This window comes from Lutjanus erythropterus, chromosome 3 (assembly GCF_056507025.1).
Source record: "Lutjanus erythropterus isolate fLutEry1 chromosome 3, fLutEry1.hap2, whole genome shotgun sequence".
In the NCBI taxonomy this organism is placed as follows: Eukaryota; Metazoa; Chordata; class Actinopteri; order Lutjaniformes; family Lutjanidae; genus Lutjanus; species Lutjanus erythropterus.
Window position 1 is genome coordinate 14,002,491 of NC_139319.1, and position 22,786 is coordinate 14,025,276.

Below are 22,786 nucleotides of genomic sequence, written 5' to 3' on the forward strand. Positions count from 1 at the left end.
TTGATTGACTATTTGTGTTGATTTTTCTTATTGCTTTAAAGGAAACTATGCAGGATTTTTGCAAGAAACAATGCATAGACTAATACAAAAATAATCACACTCAACAATAAACTGCTATCCGTCTGGTGTGTTTACAATCAGCAATTAACAAAATCCTACTAATTATACCTTTTAAAAAAAGCCTCGGAATAGAATATAAAAAAAAGTAAAAACAGTTTATTGAAGACTTCTACACAAAGGGAAGTACTGGGGGATAAAAACTAGTGTTTTTGGTGTGCATACCTTAACGCAGATATCATATTGACAAGCAATGTCAGCTCTACCATGTGCTTACCATTTTGGAGGGATTGCTTTTAATTACAGAAAAAGTTTTCATTTGTGTTGTAGAAGTGGAAAACACACACCCAATGTGGGCACAAGTTTTCTTTTGTATAGAAATACACTGTGCACTTTGCCAACACAGTACATGCTGTAATGCTAGAAATAGCAAAACAAAACGATTGAGTAGTGTACAGTAGGTAGCAGCTTGGTTTGTGGCAAGATGAATGTGACTGTTTTAAACTATTTTGAGTCAGTAAAGTGGTCCTGTAATTACTCTTTCAGCCTAATGGACTCATGACAGAGTTGCTGTTTTCCTATGTTGTGTACATACAGTAAAGGTCTTAGGAGGCTTGATGTGAGTTTGCTCCGTCAGCATTTTCCTACAATAGTTCTGTCAAGATGACAATTAAATGAATAATTTATCTCGTCTCTCTACAGAAGTGTCATCGTTGCACCCAAGAAAGCGGGCATGACACCCTCTCCAGGCACTTCCACTCCTGTCCCAGCAGCCACTGCTGCCTCTGTGTCTGGAGGGACACCAATTGACAGCGTCGCCGTAGTATCTTCTGGGGACGCCTCCCAGAGCACGTCTGCAGACTCTGCAGCCAGTGAGTACGCACACACACACACACACACACACACACACACACACACACACACACACACACACACACACACACACACACACACACAAACACACACAGATACACCAGAATATTAGAAGGGTGTGTTTCTGTGAGGGCAGATAAGTCACAGCCTCGATGAGCTGCTGTGAAAAAGTCAATATTTATTGAGAGATTTTGCTCCTCTGTGTGTCTGGCAGAATAATATTGCTGTGTTTGTGCAATGTAATCCAGTTACCAAGAGAAAACAGCATCAAGCAGTGGAGACACACTAACTCAGCTGTAATTACCATAGCAGCTATAGTTTTGGTTTCATCAGTGTTTCCCAAACTATGGGTCATGGACCCGTTTTTAATGGGTCACCAAATGGCAGAGTTACATATTAAGAGGCAGGGTGGAATGAGAGACAGATATCAGCTGTCAGCTACATCAGTCCCTAATTAACATTCAGTACAGAAGACAAAAAAAGTCCGAAATCAAATAATCAGAATTTTAGTATTTAAAATGTCTTAAGTAAGATTTTGACATGTCTCAAAAGTGATTACATTATGTAGCAAGTAGACGTTACCTATATAGATCAGAGCAACCCACTGGGCTCCTCTGTCATGACTCCTCCCCTTTTTGGATGACACAACCACAGTCTTTGCTAGTTTACACATAAAACAAAAAACTGCATTGATGTTGCGCTATTAGGACCCCAAATTCTTTGGGCAGTCAGATGAATTATCATGCTATGTCTTTGCCGATCAACGATTGGTGTAATAACGTAGAAAAAATAGCAGAAACATGGGTTGATGAGTGTCTGCCTCCATCAGAGTGGAAGAATGACTCTGCCAAGTGGTTGGAGGCAGTATATCCTGACTCAAACAAGTACCTTACTAAATCTCCAGGTCATGTCTTTCTGACAGCTTTCACTTTTTAAGACTGTTTTGCTGCTTTAGTCATCTGTCCACTGTGGTGTTATGGTAAACTAATTACATTGCCAACAACACTAGTCTTCTAGTTGGCGCTGTCACTTTGAGGTTGAGTGAAATGACACGTGTCTGCTCTGATCCATAAAGTTGGATTAAACTACAGTATACAAGTATTTATTCTGCTGTAACTAACTACAAAACAAAAAGCAACATGATGATGATTGATTTTTGTAAGGCTGGGTTGTGGGGAGACACTAAATGTCTCTTTTGGGTCTCTAGTTGAAAAAGTGATATGTGATTTCTGATAGAAGGATGACTTAAAGTTAACGAACAAAATAACATATTCAAGTTCTATCTTTCTTAATGTAAGTTTCTGAGCACACCAGCTCTCCCTTTTTCACTTCATTCAGCAGTGACGGTAAATGGTGACTGGGAGTCCAGCTATTTTTTTTTTTGTCTGCCTTCTGCATGTGTGAGTGTTTCTAAAAGGGTATTCTATTTTCATTGAGGAGGAGAGAGAGTGTGTGTGTGTGTGTGTGTGTGTGTGTGTGTGTGTGTAAGAGAAGAGGGAGTGACATGAGAATGGGCTTTATGTGTGTTAGGAGATGCATTTACTGTAAAATCAGGTTGGGGAGTGTGTGTGTGTGTGTGTGTGCATGTGAATAATGATAAGTGTTAAAGCTGTATGCACAGGGTGCTTTGTGTCAGCGAGCGGTGTTGAGTAAATATGCTTTGTGAGCGTGTGTGTGTTTTTAGTGGGGCAGTGGGAGGACTAATGGAGACGTTCATTTACTCCTCTTTGTTTGAAGGAGCTACTTCAGCTCGAGAGGGATACTCTCACCAGGCCCACATGGCGCTGCTTAACACCTTACACACACACACACACTCACACACACATTCCAGCCCACATTACACTGTCTGTCATTCCTTAAGAGTTATCCCTGCTTGGAGACTGTCCTGGCTGGAAAAACAAGTCCGCTGAAACACCAGAGGAATCCCCCTCCTCCATATTCAGCTGGGCATTAGCTTATTTATGAGCCACAGGGAAGTGAATTTACTGCCAGATCAATCAAACATGGACTTTGTACCTCGTGCGCCTCTGTCTCCAGAATGAAGTCGTAAAGCACCTTTTAGTCGTGTAATGAAACAGTCACAAAAACAGCCCAGAGGGGTAAATTGGTATGTAATGACTTAACGAGTAAAAACAAAATGAAAAAAATGTAGGCCTTTTTTTAACATCTCACATTCATACAGGTGTAACACTGAAAGTATGACTTTTTCTATTTATAATAAGTACCTAAAGGGAGGGAGATTTCAAATTATTTAATGTAGGACTGTATGTGGCACTTAAAAAAAGGCTCATAAAAAACAAATCAGTAATTAGTTAAGTGTTTGCCACATGTAGGATATTTTCACAGCTTTACCTCTCTGTAAGACAGGCTTTTATGACAGGCAACTGCTGTGTTACATAAGCAAAATATTACTCGCTCCAAACCAATCAGAGTCCATTAGAAAAATCAGTAGTTTTACCTTGCGGAACACAGAAGTTGCTGGTCTGTGGCTGCCTCGGCTGGTTAGTTTATTTGTGTTATTGTGCGACTTTGATGAATTTGACTGATGTTTTAAAACACCAAAGTCTGTCTGACTGTGAGGTGAAGCGGTGGAAATATTCTAAATTTAGCGTACACTTAAACTGATAATATTTTTTTTTTAAGTGGCTAAAATATGTTTTGTTGCTGACTCAGTCCACATCAGTACATTGCTTAGCATCCATGCTCGAACTCTTCTCTGCTTCTCCAAACAGGGGCTGTGCATCTGCTCATACAACCTGTCATTAAACAATCCAAATGATCCCTTTAATATTGTGCATGTGTTTGATATATTAAATAACACCATCCAAAAATGATTACATGATGATTTGTATGACTGCACCTGACAGTGAAACGTTACCTGCCTTTGAGTGCACAAGAGGTTTCCATCATGAAAATCTCTGAATTGTAAATTGATAAGGAAGACATATTGTGCTCAGAGTACATCATCCACTATCTAACCGTAAAATTATACCCCCACTTGCCCTATTTGACCATAAATCCCCGCTATTCTATACATTTGAATGAGGGCCATTGTATTATTTCATAAAAGGCATGTTTCCACACAGGTTTATGGTGCTACCCTGGTCTTATAATGTATTGCTCTGTGTGTGTGTGTGTGTGCGTGTGTGTGTGTAGCGTCTTATTCTTGTCCAACATCCAGACTAATAACAGAGTTCTTTGGTTTCTCCCTGCAGCAGGCGGCCAGGTTCCAGCCAGCGCTAGCCTGCCATCTGTCCCCCCACTCTCCCCTGTGACCCAGAACACAGCCCCCAATATGAGGTGATTCATCTTCTTTTCTCTCGCTCTCACATACACACACGCGCACACACACACACACACGCATACACACAAGCACATACACTATCAGCTTTTTTATGCACATAAGCATACACAATCAAATAGTTGCTTTATCCTAATTCAGTTTTCCTTCACATTAAAAACTGATATTTTACTAATGTTTTGTTTGTAAATTTGGCTTTTGAAAGACTTGTCCTGGAGTTGCATGCAAGTGTAATTTAATTGTTATGTTCTGTTTGTGTTTGTGTGTGGTTTGGATTACATCTCCAGCATCTCAGAGCGTCTGGAACATGCTCTGGAGAAGGCAGCTCCCCTGCTGAGAGAGATCTTTGTGGACTTTGCCCCCTTCCTTTCTCGGACCCTGCTGGGCAGCCACGGACAAGAGCTCCTCATTGAGGGCACAAGTAAGTACAACATCACAGATATAAAACATTTTTCACTTTGTTCTCGCAGACCTCACGGATGCGGCATCTTTTAGCTGTTGTTCCCATTTAAATGCAAAAACATCTCCGATCTGTTAATCCAATATTGTGATGAGTGTGCACTGAGCCAAAAGCTGGTGGTTGTGCTGAAGGTTTCTAGGGGGGCAGGTCAGAGGCCAGGCCACTAATAGCAGTGTTTGGGATGTCTGCTGCCACCAAACAAAATGGAAAGTTGATTGATAGCTGCAGGGGGGCCTGAAGAGAAGGCAGGGGGAGGTGTGTGTATGTGTGCGTGCGTGCATGCATGTGTATTTGTCTACATGTGTCATATGAAGAGCAACTGAAAGACCAAAGGCTACTCTGCTGCCTTTTTCCCGTCTGTGCCTGTGCAGCAGCCTCTGGACACTCTGGTGGCCTCCTGCCCCCTGAAAGCCCAGAACTCGCCATTAGGGATCAATGGGACATATGCTGGCCAAGTCAGGCCTGTAATACAAGGCCCAAATATGTATTAGTTTACAGTAACATCATGTCGGCTCATTAGGCCCATCAATACTATCTGCTCCCTTGCAGATGGCACAAGGTTGGGGAATCTCTGTCTATTTGTGAGTGTGAATGAATAAGTGTGTCATACCAGAGTTTTAATCCTAAATACGATACAAGTAAATTTCTTACTCCCATATATAAAAATATAACCTCTTGTGTGGAAGTGTGGGAAAATAATCCAATTTTAATTCTTCAAAAAAGAGCCATGAGAATTGTAAATAAATACACATATAGAGAACCAATCAACCCACTCTATCAAATACAAATCACTAAAATTTATACACTTGGTTGACTTCAAAATAGTCTGTGTCATTGCTGCAAGCCACATTTCAGGCAGAAATTTGCATGATCACTCAGATTTTTAAAAAAATAATTTAGGTATTTTGTATATGTAATGGATAGTGTATCGTTTTGAACATGTAGTATCAAAAAAGTATTGAAGTATAGATACTTTTGACAACTTTGTTATGAATATATTTCCACACGCTCAGAGGAAGGCTTATTAAAAACTTAGTACATGGAGTTTATAACTGGTTACGAAATGGTCTCAATTCAATATTGATGTCTCTATATGACCTACATAAGGTAACAAGACCACCCGTGAGACGAGTGGCTATTTCTGTCTAGTTATTCTTGATACCTGCCACTGGGTCAGATTACATCAGATGAAACAACCCTGTGTTTACATTTTGACAGGCAAAGTTACAGTGAGTCATATGTTGGCCAGTTAAAATGAAGAAAAGGGAGATTTTTGTGTAGATAATTTTATTTTCTTATATTTGTGGAGTGGTTAAGAAAGTGGAAGAAACACAAATATGTAAGTTGCTTGTAGTAGATTTAAATAAAATGCACAAAAACATTTATTGTGGATTTGTTGTCAGATATACATTTTTCTGACTCCGTTTCTTTGATATTTCTCCAGGCCTGGTGTGTATGAAGTCCAGCAGCTCAGTGGTGGAACTCGTCATGCTCCTGTGTTCACAGGCAAGTCTGGCATCTATATCTTTACTTACCCCCGTCCTCCGCCTCTGATTTATCAGGCTCACCTTGACTGCCGTAAATCCACAGCCCTGAGTGGACAGTGAGCCATCCCACGCCTTATCTCTTCTCCACACTACCACGTCTACCTTTACACATTCACCCGATGTCCCCGAGCGAGGACAGAGAAACCGGAGAGAAGGCATCTCTGCCGCAAATATTGGTTTGAGGGTCAAGGGTGGCCGACCTGTCCGCGTCACCTCTGACCCGAGCGGCGGCCCCTGTGGCCTGGCCAAACTGATGAGGAGGGATAATGTAGATTTGATGGTGCTTTGCATTGATTATCCCTCTCGTCTCTGTTGTCTTGTGGGTGTTTTGTTGCCAAGTTTATTTAGCTGCTGCCGGATTCATGAATACTAATTCGGGGATCATAAGCAGGCGTGGGCAGATCAATGATCGGGGATGTCAATAGATCACTCCAGGATGGCTGATTAGCATTAACAGACACAAAACTGCTGCTCAGTTACTGTGTGTGGATCAACACACAGTACATTTATGTTTTAAAATCCCTTGTGTAACATTTATGGGGATTTATCAAGGTAATTTATTATCATTAAACAACACAGGGTTACACAATGACAAGAAAGGTGTAGTCCCTTCATGCTACGTGTCATATATACAGATAATTAAAATCAGAATAGAACAGGATAAAATATATGACAAAACATATATACGTGTACATGTATACACCCAGGTAATTATGCTGTAGGGCATTTTTTGAATTTGAGTCAGGTTGAATGTAAACTGCAGCAACAAGATAGTGATGATAATGTGATCGACATCTTCACATAAAAAGTTTCACATCTGGTAAACATTGTCCATCAACTGTGACTGTTTTTGTGCATCAGTGTAAACACAAAGTCCTCCTCCCCTCATCCTGGTGGAGCCTTGCGTGTCGCGTTCTGTCAGCTTGGAGTACGGTCCATCCGTTGAGCGTAACATCTTGATCCAGGATGTTTTGGTGGAGCAGGTCTCTCTGTGTGGGCACAATAGTCTCTGAACTCCCGTTGCTTGGCCAGCCCAGATTTTGTCAGTTTCATTTTCCTGACAGGACAATAGCCACGAGCAGCCTGAAGTTACAGCTGTAGCATGGCTCATGCTCCCGCTCTCCTTCACTCCCTCTGTCCACAGTGGTGCATCACGCTGATCTGGCTGGGTGGTTGAAAGAGTGCATTTCTACCATAGGTGATACAGTGAAAAAAAAAATGAAGGAACTCCTGGTTGTACCATCTACATGTGCCACTGTACCTATACAGAAGTATTTATTTTTAGAAATCTATTGGCAGAATATGTCAGAAAAGCAATATAGTATTCATAAGTATGTTTTCATTAGTGTATAAATCACCTCTAAATATGAATTGTTGTTTTTGTTACCTTAGAACTAGCCATTTATACTTTTAGAGGTCACAGGTTTTCTTCCTCATGGTCCACCATATTGCACTGCCATGTTTCTACAGTAGCCCACAGTGAACACTCTATATATGGCCTTCTTAGTTTTGCACAAGTTTTGCAGCCACCATCGGTTCCACTACATGTTTGGAAGGGGAGAGTGAGAAGAATTGTGCAACAAAGTTCAGTCTGCAAGCTCTTGGCTTGATGCCACTAAAGGCTCATTTATACCAAAAATTGGATACTCATACGGATATGGACAGAGCCCTTTTTCTGGCGTTCATTTTGTCTATATTTGTGTTTTCTGAAAACTTAAGGATACAGACAAAATAGAGTAGTACCACCAGTAGTCATGGGGGCAGTGTAGCAGTATTTCCAATCATTGAAGTGAGACAAGACCACAGGACATGAAGAAAAAGATTTAAAAATATGAAAGTATTGGAAATGGCGTTCATCATCAATTGAAAAAATTCTCCGTCCACATGTTGTGATATATTTTATGGTCATGCAGACTGCCGCCCTCTACAACGCTTCGTCTGCGTTGCCTCTTTCTCAAGAGGTACATTATTACAACCTCCTCCAGCGTTGCCATGTTTGCTGTTGTCAGAAACTCTTCTTCTTTTTTGGGGTAACTTTTGCCTCTGAGCGGTGCCCTCTAGTGGATGTATTGCTTAACAGGATGCATACATACTTACATTTGAAACAGACAAACCTATTTTCATTTGTAACGGGGGCATAAATGAGGTTCAAATTCTACACAGTGGTCCTTCAAATGCAACCCATATGAATAGTCTGTTTATTCCCTGTAGAAACATTTATTTTTGCAGTGTAACACACACAAACAGATGCCCTCATATACACACATCCAGTGACAAGGACAACAGATAATAACTCCCCTCTGGCCCTGTTTGTTTGCGTCTTTTACCATTTAAAACACCTCATGAAAACACAAAGATCTCCAATAATACAAAAACACGTCTGATTAATGACGCCTCTCTCACCACTGCGCTCGGCTTTTTTTTATCAGCTTTATTTCCTAAAGAAAAAGCGGCTGTCATCTGGCTTTCTTCCCTCCACCTTCTCCCCCTTTTTAACCCCTACCCTGTTTGGTTCCCATTATTCACTTCGCTTCATCTCTAAAAAGGTAATACAGTCAGATTGCACATCTGTTTGGATGTCAGTGGCCGCGCATAGATTTGTGCCAGTGGGACACATGGAGGGAATGTGAGCCCTCTAACGTCCAGAGAGGAAGGAATAGCAGGAGTGAAAGCTAGATAGAAAAGCAAAGAGAGAAGAATGACAGGCTCTAATGCACCTATTTGTCATATCTGTCAGGGTGTTGTTTAATGCTAATCTAATCAAAGGCAGAATCTTGGTGATTGCTCCGCTGCACAGCTCATACCTCGCTTCCCCCTTTGGTCCCCAGCCCAAGCTATTTCTTCCTTTCTCTGAGCTCCAAGCTACCCCACCCAATCTCCACAACACACACACACACACACACACACACACACACACACACACACACACACACACACACACACACACACACTCTCTGTCTCTGTGAGGGGACCAGGGATTGGCCAGCGTAGTGTTGATTGCTTCAATAAATCATCCAACCAAATTCTCTCACAGCTAATGCAAATGTAATTTTATTGTTGTGTAAAGGGAGAAAAGGATGGGGGCAGGAAGGTGGGGGCGATACGCTGCTTTCCGCTGGGGAAAAGAGGAAAACAGGGACAGACTTTCCTCTGGGCTAAATTACAATGTATAATTATTTGTGTGTTTGCTCTCCTTGTGGGGCAGTGAGAGTGAGCCGTTGCTGTGATTGATGACGTTATTTAGGAAAAGTTTGCCTGGCCCTCTAGCACAGGAAGCTCTCAATTCTCTCACAGGAAGTGCCTCTGTAGCCATCTTGCAACTCCTTCCTGCCTCCAAGCGGGTTGAGGGAGTAGATGGAGATGATTTTGATTGATTTTTCTCTCCCCCCCTCCCCACCATCATCTGAGATGCGATGCGATGCGATACCATCTCTGTGAAATTTTAATTAATTTCCCGAGCTTTGAGATGGAGTGGAGCCAGGGTGAAGGGTCAGGAGGCTGGGGACTGCAGAGCAGTTTTTAATCAGGGATCCTATGAAAGTTGCATTGGCGGCCACATCAGCTTGGCATTGAGGAGCGGATTGTAAACCGCTGTTTGATAGCGCCCCATTTCTAAACAACTACAACAGCGCTCCCAATTAAAGGACCATTTTGATCAGACATTAACTGTTGGGGTGGCATGCCGCCTTGTTCTCCGCTGTAATATTGATCTTCGAGGGCTGCTGAATATACAAAATGAGGATTAATGATCAAATACTGTAGTTGCAACAGAGTACCGCTCAAAATAGTAGAAAGAGCTGCCACTTAGCACGCCATGAATTGACAACAATGCCAGGTGCAGAAACACTATGATGAATTGCTAAAACTAACTTTTAATAATTGACTTCAATTAATCAGTGGATTACTTTCTCCATTCATTATTTGGTAGCACTTTATATTAAAGGTCCATATTCAACATTAACTAGTTGCTTATTAGCCTGCATATTAGTGGAATATTGGCTCCATAAAGCATGAATTAATGCTTTATTCTACAAAACAACCATATTCTACATCTACTTGGCCATTAACTAGTATTCCCTCATTAACCTCCTAATTAATGCTTACTGATAGTAAGTTGTTAGACATAAATTATGATCTTAATATGCTTTTCTCAGTATGAGCTTTATAAGGTGGTTCTCTCTTAATAAGATTTAATGAATATGGTCTATTCTTGTGTAACAAAACACACAACTACACGTGTTAATAGTGTAGAAATAACTCTAAATTCACTCTGTCTACCGACCTGTTCACTAGTAGTGTTACACTTACTAATCCGCACATCCATATTTTGAAGTTGCCTTCTCTTCACGCTTATAGCGCACAACTACTGAAATTCAATATCAGTATTTATCGTATGCCATACAATCATTTAGTCTTGTCAGTAACTCTAAACTGTTAACCATCCAAAATCCTACACCTCATGACGCAGGCTGGACAGAAAACTGCTGCTGTAGTCTCCGGTGCAGCTGTCAGGCCTGTCATCAGACGTGGCTAAATGGAGACTGCCTCTGAGAAATAGAATATCGACAGGTGTCACTATATATTAGAATAACAAATACATAGAGATATGATTGAAAATCTGTGCGATCCTTCACACACCAAAAAAAAACACACAATAAATCCACTTGAGTGCCTTGGTTGTGTGTAGTAATGGATTTACTAAGTCTGAAGTGGAAGCGAAATATTGTTTTGCTGTTGTATAATATGATCATGATATGATATAGTGCAGAATAATGCTATAATGAATAATAAAGAGCCACTATGCTCCTAGTATGCATGCAAATGAGCATCTTATTAATGTTGAATATGTGTGCTGAAATAAAAAAAAAGTTAGTAATTGTTTGGCCTAAAAAAAAAAAAAATAGTGATTTTTCTTCATAAGGTGACTAATAGCTTGCTGAACTGTTGAACCAACAATTAACCACCAAGTTGTTTGACCATCTTAGATTATTATGTGATGTAGGTGTTACTGAGATGATGACACATAACTGGAGAAGAGATTTTTGTAAGGTTAATATCAAGACATCATAGCCTTTGAAGGTTATTGAACGTGATGGTTTCCTCAAAGTAGCTCTTGCATATTACATGAATATCATCTAAGTTTTCTCCGGTGAACCACAATCACTGAGGGTCTTGCATGTAAAGAAGCACTTTTCCCCTCTTCACATGTTCCTGATTTGCCCTGACAGTTTCACTCTCCCTCTCACACTTGTTTTCTCCCGTCTTTGTCATGTTTACGGCCGGCGTGTTGTTTCCTTGGTGCACTCCTTGAAGTGGCTTCCACCCAAAACATCTGATTAATAAATAATGCGCTGGGACAAGAGAAAAAGCTTTCCCTCGCACTCGCTGCCGTCCGACCAGAGCTTTGAGAAATCATCTCATCGGTTACTGGACAGTCTACGATGAGCAGAGGCCCATAAATCTCCTCAGTAGCTGCATTTGTGTCCTGTAGATCAGCCATTATTGTCCGGCCCCTCTGTCAGCCCATCCATCCTTCTGCCATTTATCAGAAATACATCCTGTACATGGAGTGGAAGGAAGGAAGAGAGCGAGTTGTGGGGTGTAGGCATGCTGGTTTTCATGATGGTCAAGCCCAGATAGGAAAGACTACTCTTCCTTACACCTCAACAAATACAAAACACCTAATTCTGAGCATTTTTTAGACTGTTTTGGCATCCAGTGTAGTATTAATACACGTTAAACAATGCTTCTTAACATCCACATTTCTTCTATGCTTCAACTATTAAAAAAACACAAAAAATGTTTCTTTACTTTCTTCCAATGGCGTATAGCAATACAGATAATTGTACCCAGGTAAGGATGAATCAGCCTCTGAAATAACTGCCTCCACCCCAGTATGATTAATGGAATTTTGTTTCTGGTGCTTACAGTATTGAAAATTAAATTTATGAAATTGAGCAGCGGTGAGCCTTTCCAGAAATGGTGAGTAAATCACAGACCAGATGGGCACCTCTCTCTGAAGAAGTAAGAGGTTGCAAGCTGTTCACAGTGAAATCTGTGAGTTAACCAGGGTAATGTCATACTGTTGGTTAGTCCACCGCTGAAGTCCAGACTGAAATATCCCAACGTCTTTTGGATGGATTGCCATGAAATTTTGTACAATCATTCGTGGTCTCCAGAGGATGAGTCGTACTTTGGTGATTTTTCTTACCTTTCTAACATCACCAGCAGGTCAAAGTTTTTACTTATCCAGCAAAATATCTCAACTTTTATCAGATGGATTTGTACAAAACTTGATACAAACCACTGACTGTATGTAAAGATGGACAACCTGACAGCTCCTCAAAGATGATCACACCTTGGTGGCTGGCTGTAGTATAGGTCATGAGACTTGCCTTGTTAGCAGACCATGTTAGCAGATAGGACACGGGCCAAACTAAAATATCAGGTAGTTGTTAGCAAACTGTTCCAATGTTCATTTTCATTGTTCTGATAAGTTTGGTTTTATATAATAGTTTGATGCTATAAAAAGGTTTTCTGACATCATGATTGACAGCTCAGTCCTGCTTAGTATTGTGTTGGCCCAGTGTATAAGATGGGATCTTGTTACCCTGATTACAGACTCTGGCTCCATATGATGTCACTAGCCCAAGATGGCAGCGCTTGTATTCAGGATATTTTGGCTTTATTTTTTTACAGTCGTCAGAAGTGTTTAGTGCTAACTGGCACTTTGTGTTTAATGCTAACTGGCACGTAATAACATGCAAACTCGCTCAACTAAGACAGTAAGTATGGTAGACGTGTAGCATTGCCATGAGCTTGTTAGCATGCTACAGATAACATTTCGCGCCACTATGCCTATAAATACAGCCTCACTTTGTTACTGTCATGGCTACAGTCTCTTAGTCTTGTTGTCACCACAGCTAGCTGCATTAATATACACAGCCAGGAATAAAGGAGAAAATTTGTGTTTTTTGTTTTGGGTGAATGAAGCCTTTAACTTAATGTTAAGAATGACACATTTACTGTCAGATTTTTGTGTTTTGACCATTATTATTTTGGAGTATGTGGTTTATTGGCTAGCACATACAATATTACTGCTTTAAGCAAATAGTATCTTGTTGGGACTAATCCAGATAATCTTTTAATAGTAATTCAATAACATCAATGTTAACCTGCTAATCCAGTGATCCCACATTATCATATGTTCCCAGCCAGTCTCACCAGAGTTAACCTGTTTAACAGATGGGCACCTCTCTCTCCCAGTCAGCGGGGAGAAAGACATTGACTTCCCCAAACACTTGGCTCCTCCTGACCCTTGACCCTCTGACCTCCAGGTTAGAAGAAAGAGTGGTGGAGGCATAGAAGTTTAAACCCCTGCAGTCAGGGAGCAGGTCGTGAGTGCACTGTCCTCACGCGCCTCACAATCAATAGCATAATCTGAGTAACGAGGGAACCAGTCGGAGGGTTATTACCCCTGAAAATAAGAAAGAATAACCAGCAAATTAAATCATAGTAAAACATAGTGTGTAAATCATGAATAAAAACAGAATGCAGTGATTTGTAAATCTGTTTCAACCTATATTCAATTAAATACAGTGCAAAGACAAGATGTTTAATGTTCAAACTGATAAACTTTTGTTATCTAAAGAGTCCACATTTCAAATTGTTTATGGAATTCATGGACACCATGTCCTCCAGGCTAAAGAGGAAAAAGACCATCCAGATTGTTACCAGTACAACGTTCAAAAGCCAGCATCTGTGATGGTATGGGTGTGTGTTAATGCCCATAGCATCATGGGTAACTTGCACATCTGTGAAGGCACCATTAATGCTGAAAGGTACTTGCAGGATTTGGAACAACATACAATGGCATCCAGATGCCGTCTTTTTCAGAGACGTCACTGGTTGTTTGAGCAAGACAATGCCAAGGCACATTCACCAGTTCAGGTACAAGACTGGCCTTGAAGTGCAAGATGGGAAAGGAGACCCCGGCCTGTTGAGCAACTGACGTCGTATCAGGCAGGAATGGGAAAGGATTTTGCTTTTTACTTTTAGGTTTGTCAGTTTGAAGGTTAAATACCTAGTCTTTGTACTGTATTTAATTGAATATAGGTCAAAAAGATTTTGCAAATCATTGTTTTTATTTACATTTACCTCAACATTTAATTTATATGTTTTATGAATTAGTCATATGTTGCTTTGTTAGTTGCTTCTTTTAAAAGTTATGTTGGTGAAAGTAAGGTCTGATGTTTGAATTGCTAAATTGCTAAAGTCATTTATATCTGTCAGCGGACATATTTCTTCTTCTCCCCTGTAAGTGAGTCTCTGATGGATCAAGAGCAGACCGTGTTGTATGAACCACTTGGGGAGCTGAGAGAGGTGAGAGAAGTGGCGAGGAATGTGATGAAACCAGGGGACAAAAATACTTTCCCCATCATTTTCCTCACAGTCAGACCCACACCCCACTGTGCAGTTAAACAGGCACACAAGGTTCAAGATCAGTGCAAATCAAAGTGTTATTTTTCCCTCCCTCCCTTCTCGCCCTCACCCTGTGTTCTGCTCCAGTGCCCCTTTACAGCCATGCCACGCGGCTCGGTGTCCCCGCCATCGCTCCGTAGTTCAGAGGATAATATCACGCTGTTTATTCTTTGAAAAGGTATTCTCCTGCGAGACGTAGAGAAAACACAGTAACACCAACTGGCACTTAATTCTGCAGGCTCCCTATCGTTGCCAACTATGCAGCCAGAGAGGGGGCAGCGGGGTGTGTTGTGTTGGAGGGGGTGGGGGTCAAGGGGGGCTTCCTGACAGGAAGTGAAGTCTCGCTGAGAGAGGAGAATCAGACAGGAGACTCCTCAAAAAAATTGAGTGGCTTTTAATTTGGCTCCCAGTCGGCTTTACTGCGAGCTGGCTTCAAGTGGTTCGGGACTGGAGGACCTCAAGTGGCATGAATGGCTGGATATTTACACACAGCATATAATCATGTTTCAAATAAATGAATTTTCCTGACGGAGCCCTCTCCTTCTGACAGAGGCTGTTAATGTAATGTTTTTGTACCTGACAGATCCCACGTTTTAAGACCTTGGAATGTATTCTTACGTTTCTCCCCCTGCTATCCTCTCTGAGCTCTCCTGCTGATAAAATCATCAAGATCTGGAGAGAAAATTCACTTCCCTCCACTTTTGATCTAGTTTAACTGTTGAGGTTGTAGATTTCTATCTTGTCATTCCTGATCATATTCAGAGGCCCGATCAAGAATTTAAGAATTTTGAGTTGCACAAAGATGCGATTTAACATTATATACAGTAACTTCAGCCATTTCATCATAGTGTTGATGACATGTACTTGGCATCCTTCAGTGGACACAGAGGTACTCACAAGTCTAGAGGTATTTTACACATTTGCAGCAATGGTTGAAAGCAAGTGATATTGACAGGCTAGTTTTACTATGAACTACTGTTTTTACAGAAGTGTTGTCTTACTGTTTATAATAATTTAATAATAATAATAATAATGTTTGGTGAGTCCCAATCTTGGAACCCATCAGCTATTGTCTGATGTCGATTTAGTTTCTGAGAGCAGCAGTCGATGTTTCAGGTTCCCGGTGTAGCCAGTGGATATTCTGATAAATGATAATGGATATCTAGGCCAAGACTTCCTCTTTTTTATGTGCTGATTATTGGTTGTTTACTGTCTGATTAGCAACTTGAGACAGGAGCAAGTTTCATCATCAACTAATAACTCAGCTGACGAGACACAAGAGCGTCTATCCTGCTCTCACAAACTGATAAAACTTGACCCAATGTTGAGATGTGTTGAAATCAGAAACAAAAAGAGGCCAATTTTCTCTTGGCAATATCAGGAACCAGTCTTTAGTCTTTATATAGGTCAAGGTTTTCAGTAACATTTTGTTGTGTTCCAAAATTATGCAAAATGCTCGCTTATAGTAAATTGCACCATAAAGTCAAGACTTACAGTTCTAGAAAAAATAAATAAATTATAACAAAAGAGATCCAATCATGAAAATGACCTTGGTAAATGAGATGATGATTTCATTTTTCATTTAGAACTAAACTAAAACTGAACATCTGTTCCATTTGGAACGGAAACAGCTGCACAGTGTTTAAGTATTCTTATGCTCCTACATCATTAAAATCCACTGACGTTAAACTGAATGATCCAAATACCAGATCTGTTACAAGATATGTTTGAAACTCTTTAAGAAGGGGTCCGTTTGGTATATACTGATGATATACCGCCGGATTAAATGTGCAGCACTGTATTCCGCTTAAGCATACTTCTCATACACAGCTCAATATGTTTTTGGTTTGTCTGTTTGGTGTACGGGGGGTTTACGTCCTGTTTTTTCACTCTGTGTTAGTGTAGCCATGAAAGTGTGAGTCCATGAAGCTGCTGGAGACCCGGCAGTATAAATATTTTGACATCAGTAAATATTCCCTCAGTTGTGAATTTGATCACGCAAACACCAATACGAGTGTCTGTTTTTCTTTAAGCAGATACAATCTGAACACGCACATGTGGACTGTCGAGAGCTCGAATAGACACACCGGTGTTAAGTTATTCATATACACACACATAGACACACATTTTTCAGGCACAGACGCAGCATGAATAAGCAACAAACAGCTCAACTTCTGCACGAATCAATCGGAAGGACATTGATGAAGAACATATTAGATTGTTTCTCCTAAAAGTGATTTTTTGTTTTGGTCTTATTCATCCACACACAGGCTCTTTTTTGGTTATTGTTGATATGCTGTTCATAAACAACTACAAAAAAACCCAATTTCCTTGTCCATTCTTTTTTGTGGTTCTCAACACATAAAGATTTAATTAAAAAATGTCATGATATGCCACCACCTGCTATTAATAGGAGTGAATAGCTGGGATAGGAACTTAAACTTTATAGTAATAAGTGACAGAAGTATTCAGATTCATTTAAGATGTTGAAAACGTGCATGTGGTATCCATCCGTTTTGTCTTTTTGTAGTCTTATGTGTCATCTTGTAATCAAACCCCTAGACATACTCTTTTTGAATGTCCAAAAAAGAAAAAAGTCAGTAGCTCTCAGCCTCTTTAATTTTGCTCCTGCTGCGCTGCCACATTTGACACGAGGATTTATGCTTTTGCCATCTCATCTGAAGCTGTATTCCCATAGCCTTTCAAATCAACAAATACTTGTGATTATGAGTGATGCCACCGAAAAGCACAACTGACTTATTTATTATTCCGGGAGAGCTGAGACCTTTCTTTCTTCAGCGTTTGGAAAATGTTTTCCTTGTGTTGTGGCGAGCCTGATGTTTGAAAGGCGATTTTGCTGAGGAGGTCTGTGTTTTCTCACCAGTGGTAGTGGTATATTTAGATGTTGATTATGGATAATCAGCTGTAATGACGGAAGTGCATGGCATGTGTGTTTAGACTCAATGCCATCATCATGGAACACAGACCAAACAGAGCTGTCTTATTGACTTCAGATTGAGACAGGCATTTCCACGAATAGACTCAAAAGAAAAAAGTAACAAAAAGTCGCTCCCCCCAGCTATATTAAACATTGGCCAAATTTCCGATCAGGATCAAGGGGCAGCCCGCTTCTCTCCTTCCTATCATCTGTTGGGAGGTCAGGTTAAAGGTGAGGGGTCACAAATGGCTGCTTGTATCTACTCATCAGGGCTGCTGTGGTCATGGCCCCTATTGCGGCCATAAAAGCAGTGACACCGCTGACCAGGGCAGCCAAAATCCAATATTCTATCACTGACCTGTCCCGGTTTCCTTTTTGTCACCGCGAGATGTCCCTCAGATCAGGGTCATTGCTTTTTTAATTCAACTAGAAGAGCCATTTCTTAGCCCATAATGACACCATTAGTCTCGCTATCACCTTTGTCTGTGTCCACGAAATGCCAATGGCCTCTCCATCGTTCGTCAAACCTAATTTAAGAACCGAAGCCTCTCTGAGCTGCAGTGATAATCTTTTTATTTCTGCTGAGGAAGCTTTTAGTTCTATGCTAAAGGGATAGTTTATATTTGTAGTAGGGTTGTATGAGGTACTTATCGATAGTCAGCGTGTTACCTACAGCAGATGCTGGTTGACATGCTCCAAGTATGAAAGCTGAGCAACGTGCTGCAAGATGTGTTTTAGAAACCTTAAAAAATCAATATCAGTTTTTGCTATACAAGTGTTTGCTATATTTAGGAATATTTTCACTGCTTTTCCCTGCCATCAGACGGCATTTCCTGCCATTGTATACAAGGTTTCCACGGGTCCTCAGAAAATCTTAAAAAATCTAAAATCCAATAACCTGAACTTTTGGCATTAAAATGCCTTAAATACAATTTTGACACGTCTGAAAAATAATAATAATAGTAAATGTGTTTTTGGGAAACTATAAACCTAAACCACCATGGAGCAAATAACCAGTAGGTTAATTGGAAAGAACAAGACGTCTTATATTGCACAGTTTGGCTTGGCAGATTTCATTAAGAGTTTAATTAATATAAATAAATTATAAAGAGAACATGAAATATGTCTTACATTGTGTTCATAGTGATCTTAAAGAGCCAAAAATCACTCAACCAGACTCAGGCAAAAACACATGACAGAACACAGGAATAACTGGCGTACCACTACTTCGATCTGTCAGTTAGTTAGTTCATGTTATCATGTATGACTTTAGTGAATCTGAACTCACCTTTTAAAAGACCAAAGTCACACAATGACATAAACAAACTAATCGGTCGAGGCAGCAGTATATCAATAACCCCTGTGTTCTGTGAGTCATATCAGTCTGGTTGGTTTGCTGAGAGTGATATTTGGCTTATCTAATGGTACTTAAGGCTGTCTGATGGCAAAGTAAAGTTGTGAAAACATTCTTAATATGAGGTACACTTAAACTGATGTAAACTTTTTTTAGGTGGCTAAAAATATTTTTCTGCTAACCCTGTCCACAGCAGTACATTGCATGGGTAATGAACTGGATATTGATAAGTACTTCATACAAACCCACTTTTAAAAACCCGAACTAGCCCCTTAAATTCCAAGAGTTCTGCATCGAAATCACATAAAGCAAATTTAATGTCACTGGTTTCCTGGTTCTCCAGAGAGTGCGACTCTATTTACGGCCTCACTTCCTGTGGTGTTTATTTGAAATCCAGCTAGCGCAGTCTGGCCTGGTCTGGAATACTCCCACAGCCACAGGCTAACACTCATGTTTAATGTCCTTCAACTACAGTCTATGCTTAAACTAGAGGGCCCCAAGGCTACTCTCACACACTTCCTCTAAAGCAAGCCTCAGCCGCAGAAACTCTCTGCCAGTACTCAACTCCAAAACGCTGTTTCCACTCCTGAGCCCAGACTTTTATTCCCTCTGTGCCCTCTTTATTTGGAATGTATTGTAAACACGGTCAATGCCAATATGGTCCTTCAGGACAAAAAGCAGTTATGAATTGAGGTTAAGTGTTAGGTTGTTGTCTGTATGACATGCAGTTGGTTAAGGAGTGATGGTGCGCAGGCGTTTTAGAAGAATGGCTTTTCTTGGCTTGGTGCATGATTGGTTTTGATGTTTTTACATTTGTTGTGCTGAAAGGGTAAAACTGTAAGGTTTTGAAAAGCATCGCATCGCAAATATGTTTGAATGTATGTTAGAGATTCTTGTAAATTGATCTTTTCCTTCCTCGTCGTGGTGCTGATATCCTCGTCCCTGTGGGCTCTCTAGGTTTACTGAAAGGCCAGTCTCTACATAAACACACAGCTTCCTCTATCAGCTCAAGACACGATGACAGCAGAGTTTAAAAAGTTTGGGCTTAAATAAACATACACATCGCATGTTCTTCACTTCATAGTTGTTCACAACTTAAATCATTCGTTAACGCAATTAATATTAAACGTTTTTGGCACTTTGCTCAAGTGAGAATTTCTAAAAACTTTTTTTTAAAATCAAATATTTGTATTATTTTTTACCATCAGAAGTTAAAATATAATGGAGACCCCCTTACGTAGGCCACCTGAAATAAATTGATCTAGAGTTTTTTTGTTTTTCCTCCTGTCCATTTCAGTGAAGCCATATTGGAGATACTCCTCATTACATTAATTTGTTGCTGTGGTAGCTGGCCGTTTTAAAAATCTGTCCATCTTGCTGATCTCTGACTTACCGTCTTGACGCCAGAGCCATGTAGAGAGTCATTTAAATTATAGATTGTTAGATTAGACCGAAATCCAACATTAAAATATTATTCTTTTAGCTGTGAAGAAAAAAACACAATTTCAGTTAATTAATCTGAAAACTTTTCATGGACCCTTTGGCTCTGTCATATGTCGCTGTTTCTAAAATGAGTTTGTTACCAACATTAACATTTAGGTATTTTTTGGAAGCTCTTCTCCCCTCTCATCCCCAGCCATTTATGTTGATGAAAATTATACAAAATGATAATATTAATAATGAAAATATAAATATTGTCTAAGTATTTTTTGGCCTATTCTGTGATATACCACATATATTTTGATATACACATTTTCTATGAAATAACATACCATACATTCTCAAATAGTACAAACATGTGATGGTTTTATTGCAGGACTAGGCGAACTGGACAAATAAAATATCACAATGATTTTGACCAAATTCCTGTTTGATATTTATCAATGTGACAATATTGTGGGGATGACTATTGGTGCTTTTGCAAAATATAAGCAGTGAGATTTTTCATAAATAATGTGGCTATAATGACTCTTTGTATCTACTGTAACACACCACATCACAATGTAAGAACACAAAATCTAAGATGATATTTAGTCTCATATAATGATATAGATATAATGTGTATATGTGTATGTTCATGCCTGCAGATCAACTGAGAAAGAGAAAAACAAATCAATATGAATAAAATAAAAATGTGGTGCAATTTCATCAAGTAACTAAGAAATTGGATTATCATGGTTGGATTCACATCTACTGAAATTAAACATTTATCAACAAACACCTTTCAATAAAAGCTGAATAATGTGGAATGTGTGGTGACTTCGAGCTGTGATTGATGATTCTTTTAAAGACTAGTTTGGTAGTTTAGGGTCTCTAACCTGAGTTTTTTTTTTTTTTCGTGCATATTTCTCCATCTCCCCTGAGAGGAAGAAGGGGAAAAAGCGCTGTGAGGTTCAGACAGGCCCCATGACCTTGTTGCTTTATTATTCTTTTGACGGTTGTGTTGAAGGTGTTGAAATATTGAACAGAACATGAGAGACGATGACCGCTGAGTTTCCCTCCTCTCTCGTTGTCCCTTCCAAGTTGAGGATTTAAAGTCGCGCACGGCTGCGGCTGGATTGTTTAGACTGACACCTTGAACCATAACGTTAGTCAAAGAGGAGGAAATTTGTGTATTTACTTGTGATAAATGCACTCTCAACACAGCTCTTTCACTCCTTTGCACTAGTTTGCCAGCTGGTTATGTGGCCCGTGCTGAAATTCAGTGTACCTTTTTACATGATGTTTCATTTGATATTAGGGGCCTGTTGTGGCAGGAAAGCCTGAGTCATCAGAGTGTACACAAGAATAACTTTCTACAGCAACCATTTTTACAGGATTTTACTAGACGACTCAATGACTTTAACTTAATCTGCAGCTATTTCAGAAATCAATTAATCATTACAGTAATTATTCAAGCAAAAATGCCAAATATTCTTTCAGAATTTCCCATATTTCTCTGTTTCATATCATTGTGAAAATGTCTGCATTTTAGACTGTTGATCAGGTAAAAATGAGCTATTTGAAGGCACAACCTTAAGGTTTAGGGTTTTCTAACATTTTGTTGACCAAATTAGGACAATTTTCATTATCTGTTAATCTGCAGAGTATTTTCCATCTAATCTGTAATATTTCAGTTAAAAAGTGTCTCATCATATTTTCCAAAAGGCCAAAGGAAACATATCATAGTTTGGTTAAAATAGCAAGATTTCCCTGAAAGCTTCTCTTGTGTTTATTAGCACTACAGTAAAGTGATGTAATGTGTGTTTGCTTGCAGGAATGGCAGAACTCCATCCAGAAGAATGCTGGACTCGCCTTTATCGAGTTGGTCAACGAAGGCAGGTAGGTAACTCTGACCTGCTAAGTGCTGTCCTCTCTCCTCCCAGCAGCACTTCTTCATTATCTTTCCAACATCTAACCGACAGCCACTTTTCCATTTTCACCATTCCTGGATCACCTCACAGTCTCCTGGGGCCCCCATGATCCCCGAGTGCCTTGTGATGGGGTGGCTATTCAAGGTTCTCGACAACAATCAATGAACGGGGGGGTTAGGAGGAGCTTGGAAGAGTGAGGATGGAAGATCCTTGAGTTCAAGGCTCCATTCAATACCTGCTCATCCCAGAGGGATTTGGGAAAAGGAGAGGGGTTAGGAAGAAGGTGACAGGGCCTCTGATCGCTGGCTCCTCTGTGACACTTGGGAAATCGCTCTTGATTTCTCACTGTCCCTCTGTCAGGTTATGTCTTTTCTTTATCTGCCTGTAATCATCTCCTCTGTCTGCCGCTGTCTTTTGTTTTT

The 22,786-nt window shown here is 40.1% G+C and overlaps 1 protein-coding gene across 2 annotated transcripts in view; it reads left to right on the forward strand.

Moving 5' to 3' along the window:
- Window positions 1-22,786, forward strand: part of lrba (LPS-responsive vesicle trafficking, beach and anchor containing) — a 272,740-nt gene that overhangs the window by 93,530 nt on the left and 156,424 nt on the right. For both annotated transcript variants that reach the window (XM_084715125.1, XM_084715126.1), the window contains exons 30-34: window positions 760-929; window positions 4,146-4,230; window positions 4,519-4,652; window positions 6,136-6,197; window positions 22,268-22,332. In XM_084715125.1, coding sequence (XP_084571251.1) covers window positions 760-929; window positions 4,146-4,230; window positions 4,519-4,652; window positions 6,136-6,197; window positions 22,268-22,332 — 516 coding nt within the window. The remainder of the gene's footprint in view (window positions 1-759; window positions 930-4,145; window positions 4,231-4,518; window positions 4,653-6,135; window positions 6,198-22,267; window positions 22,333-22,786) is intronic.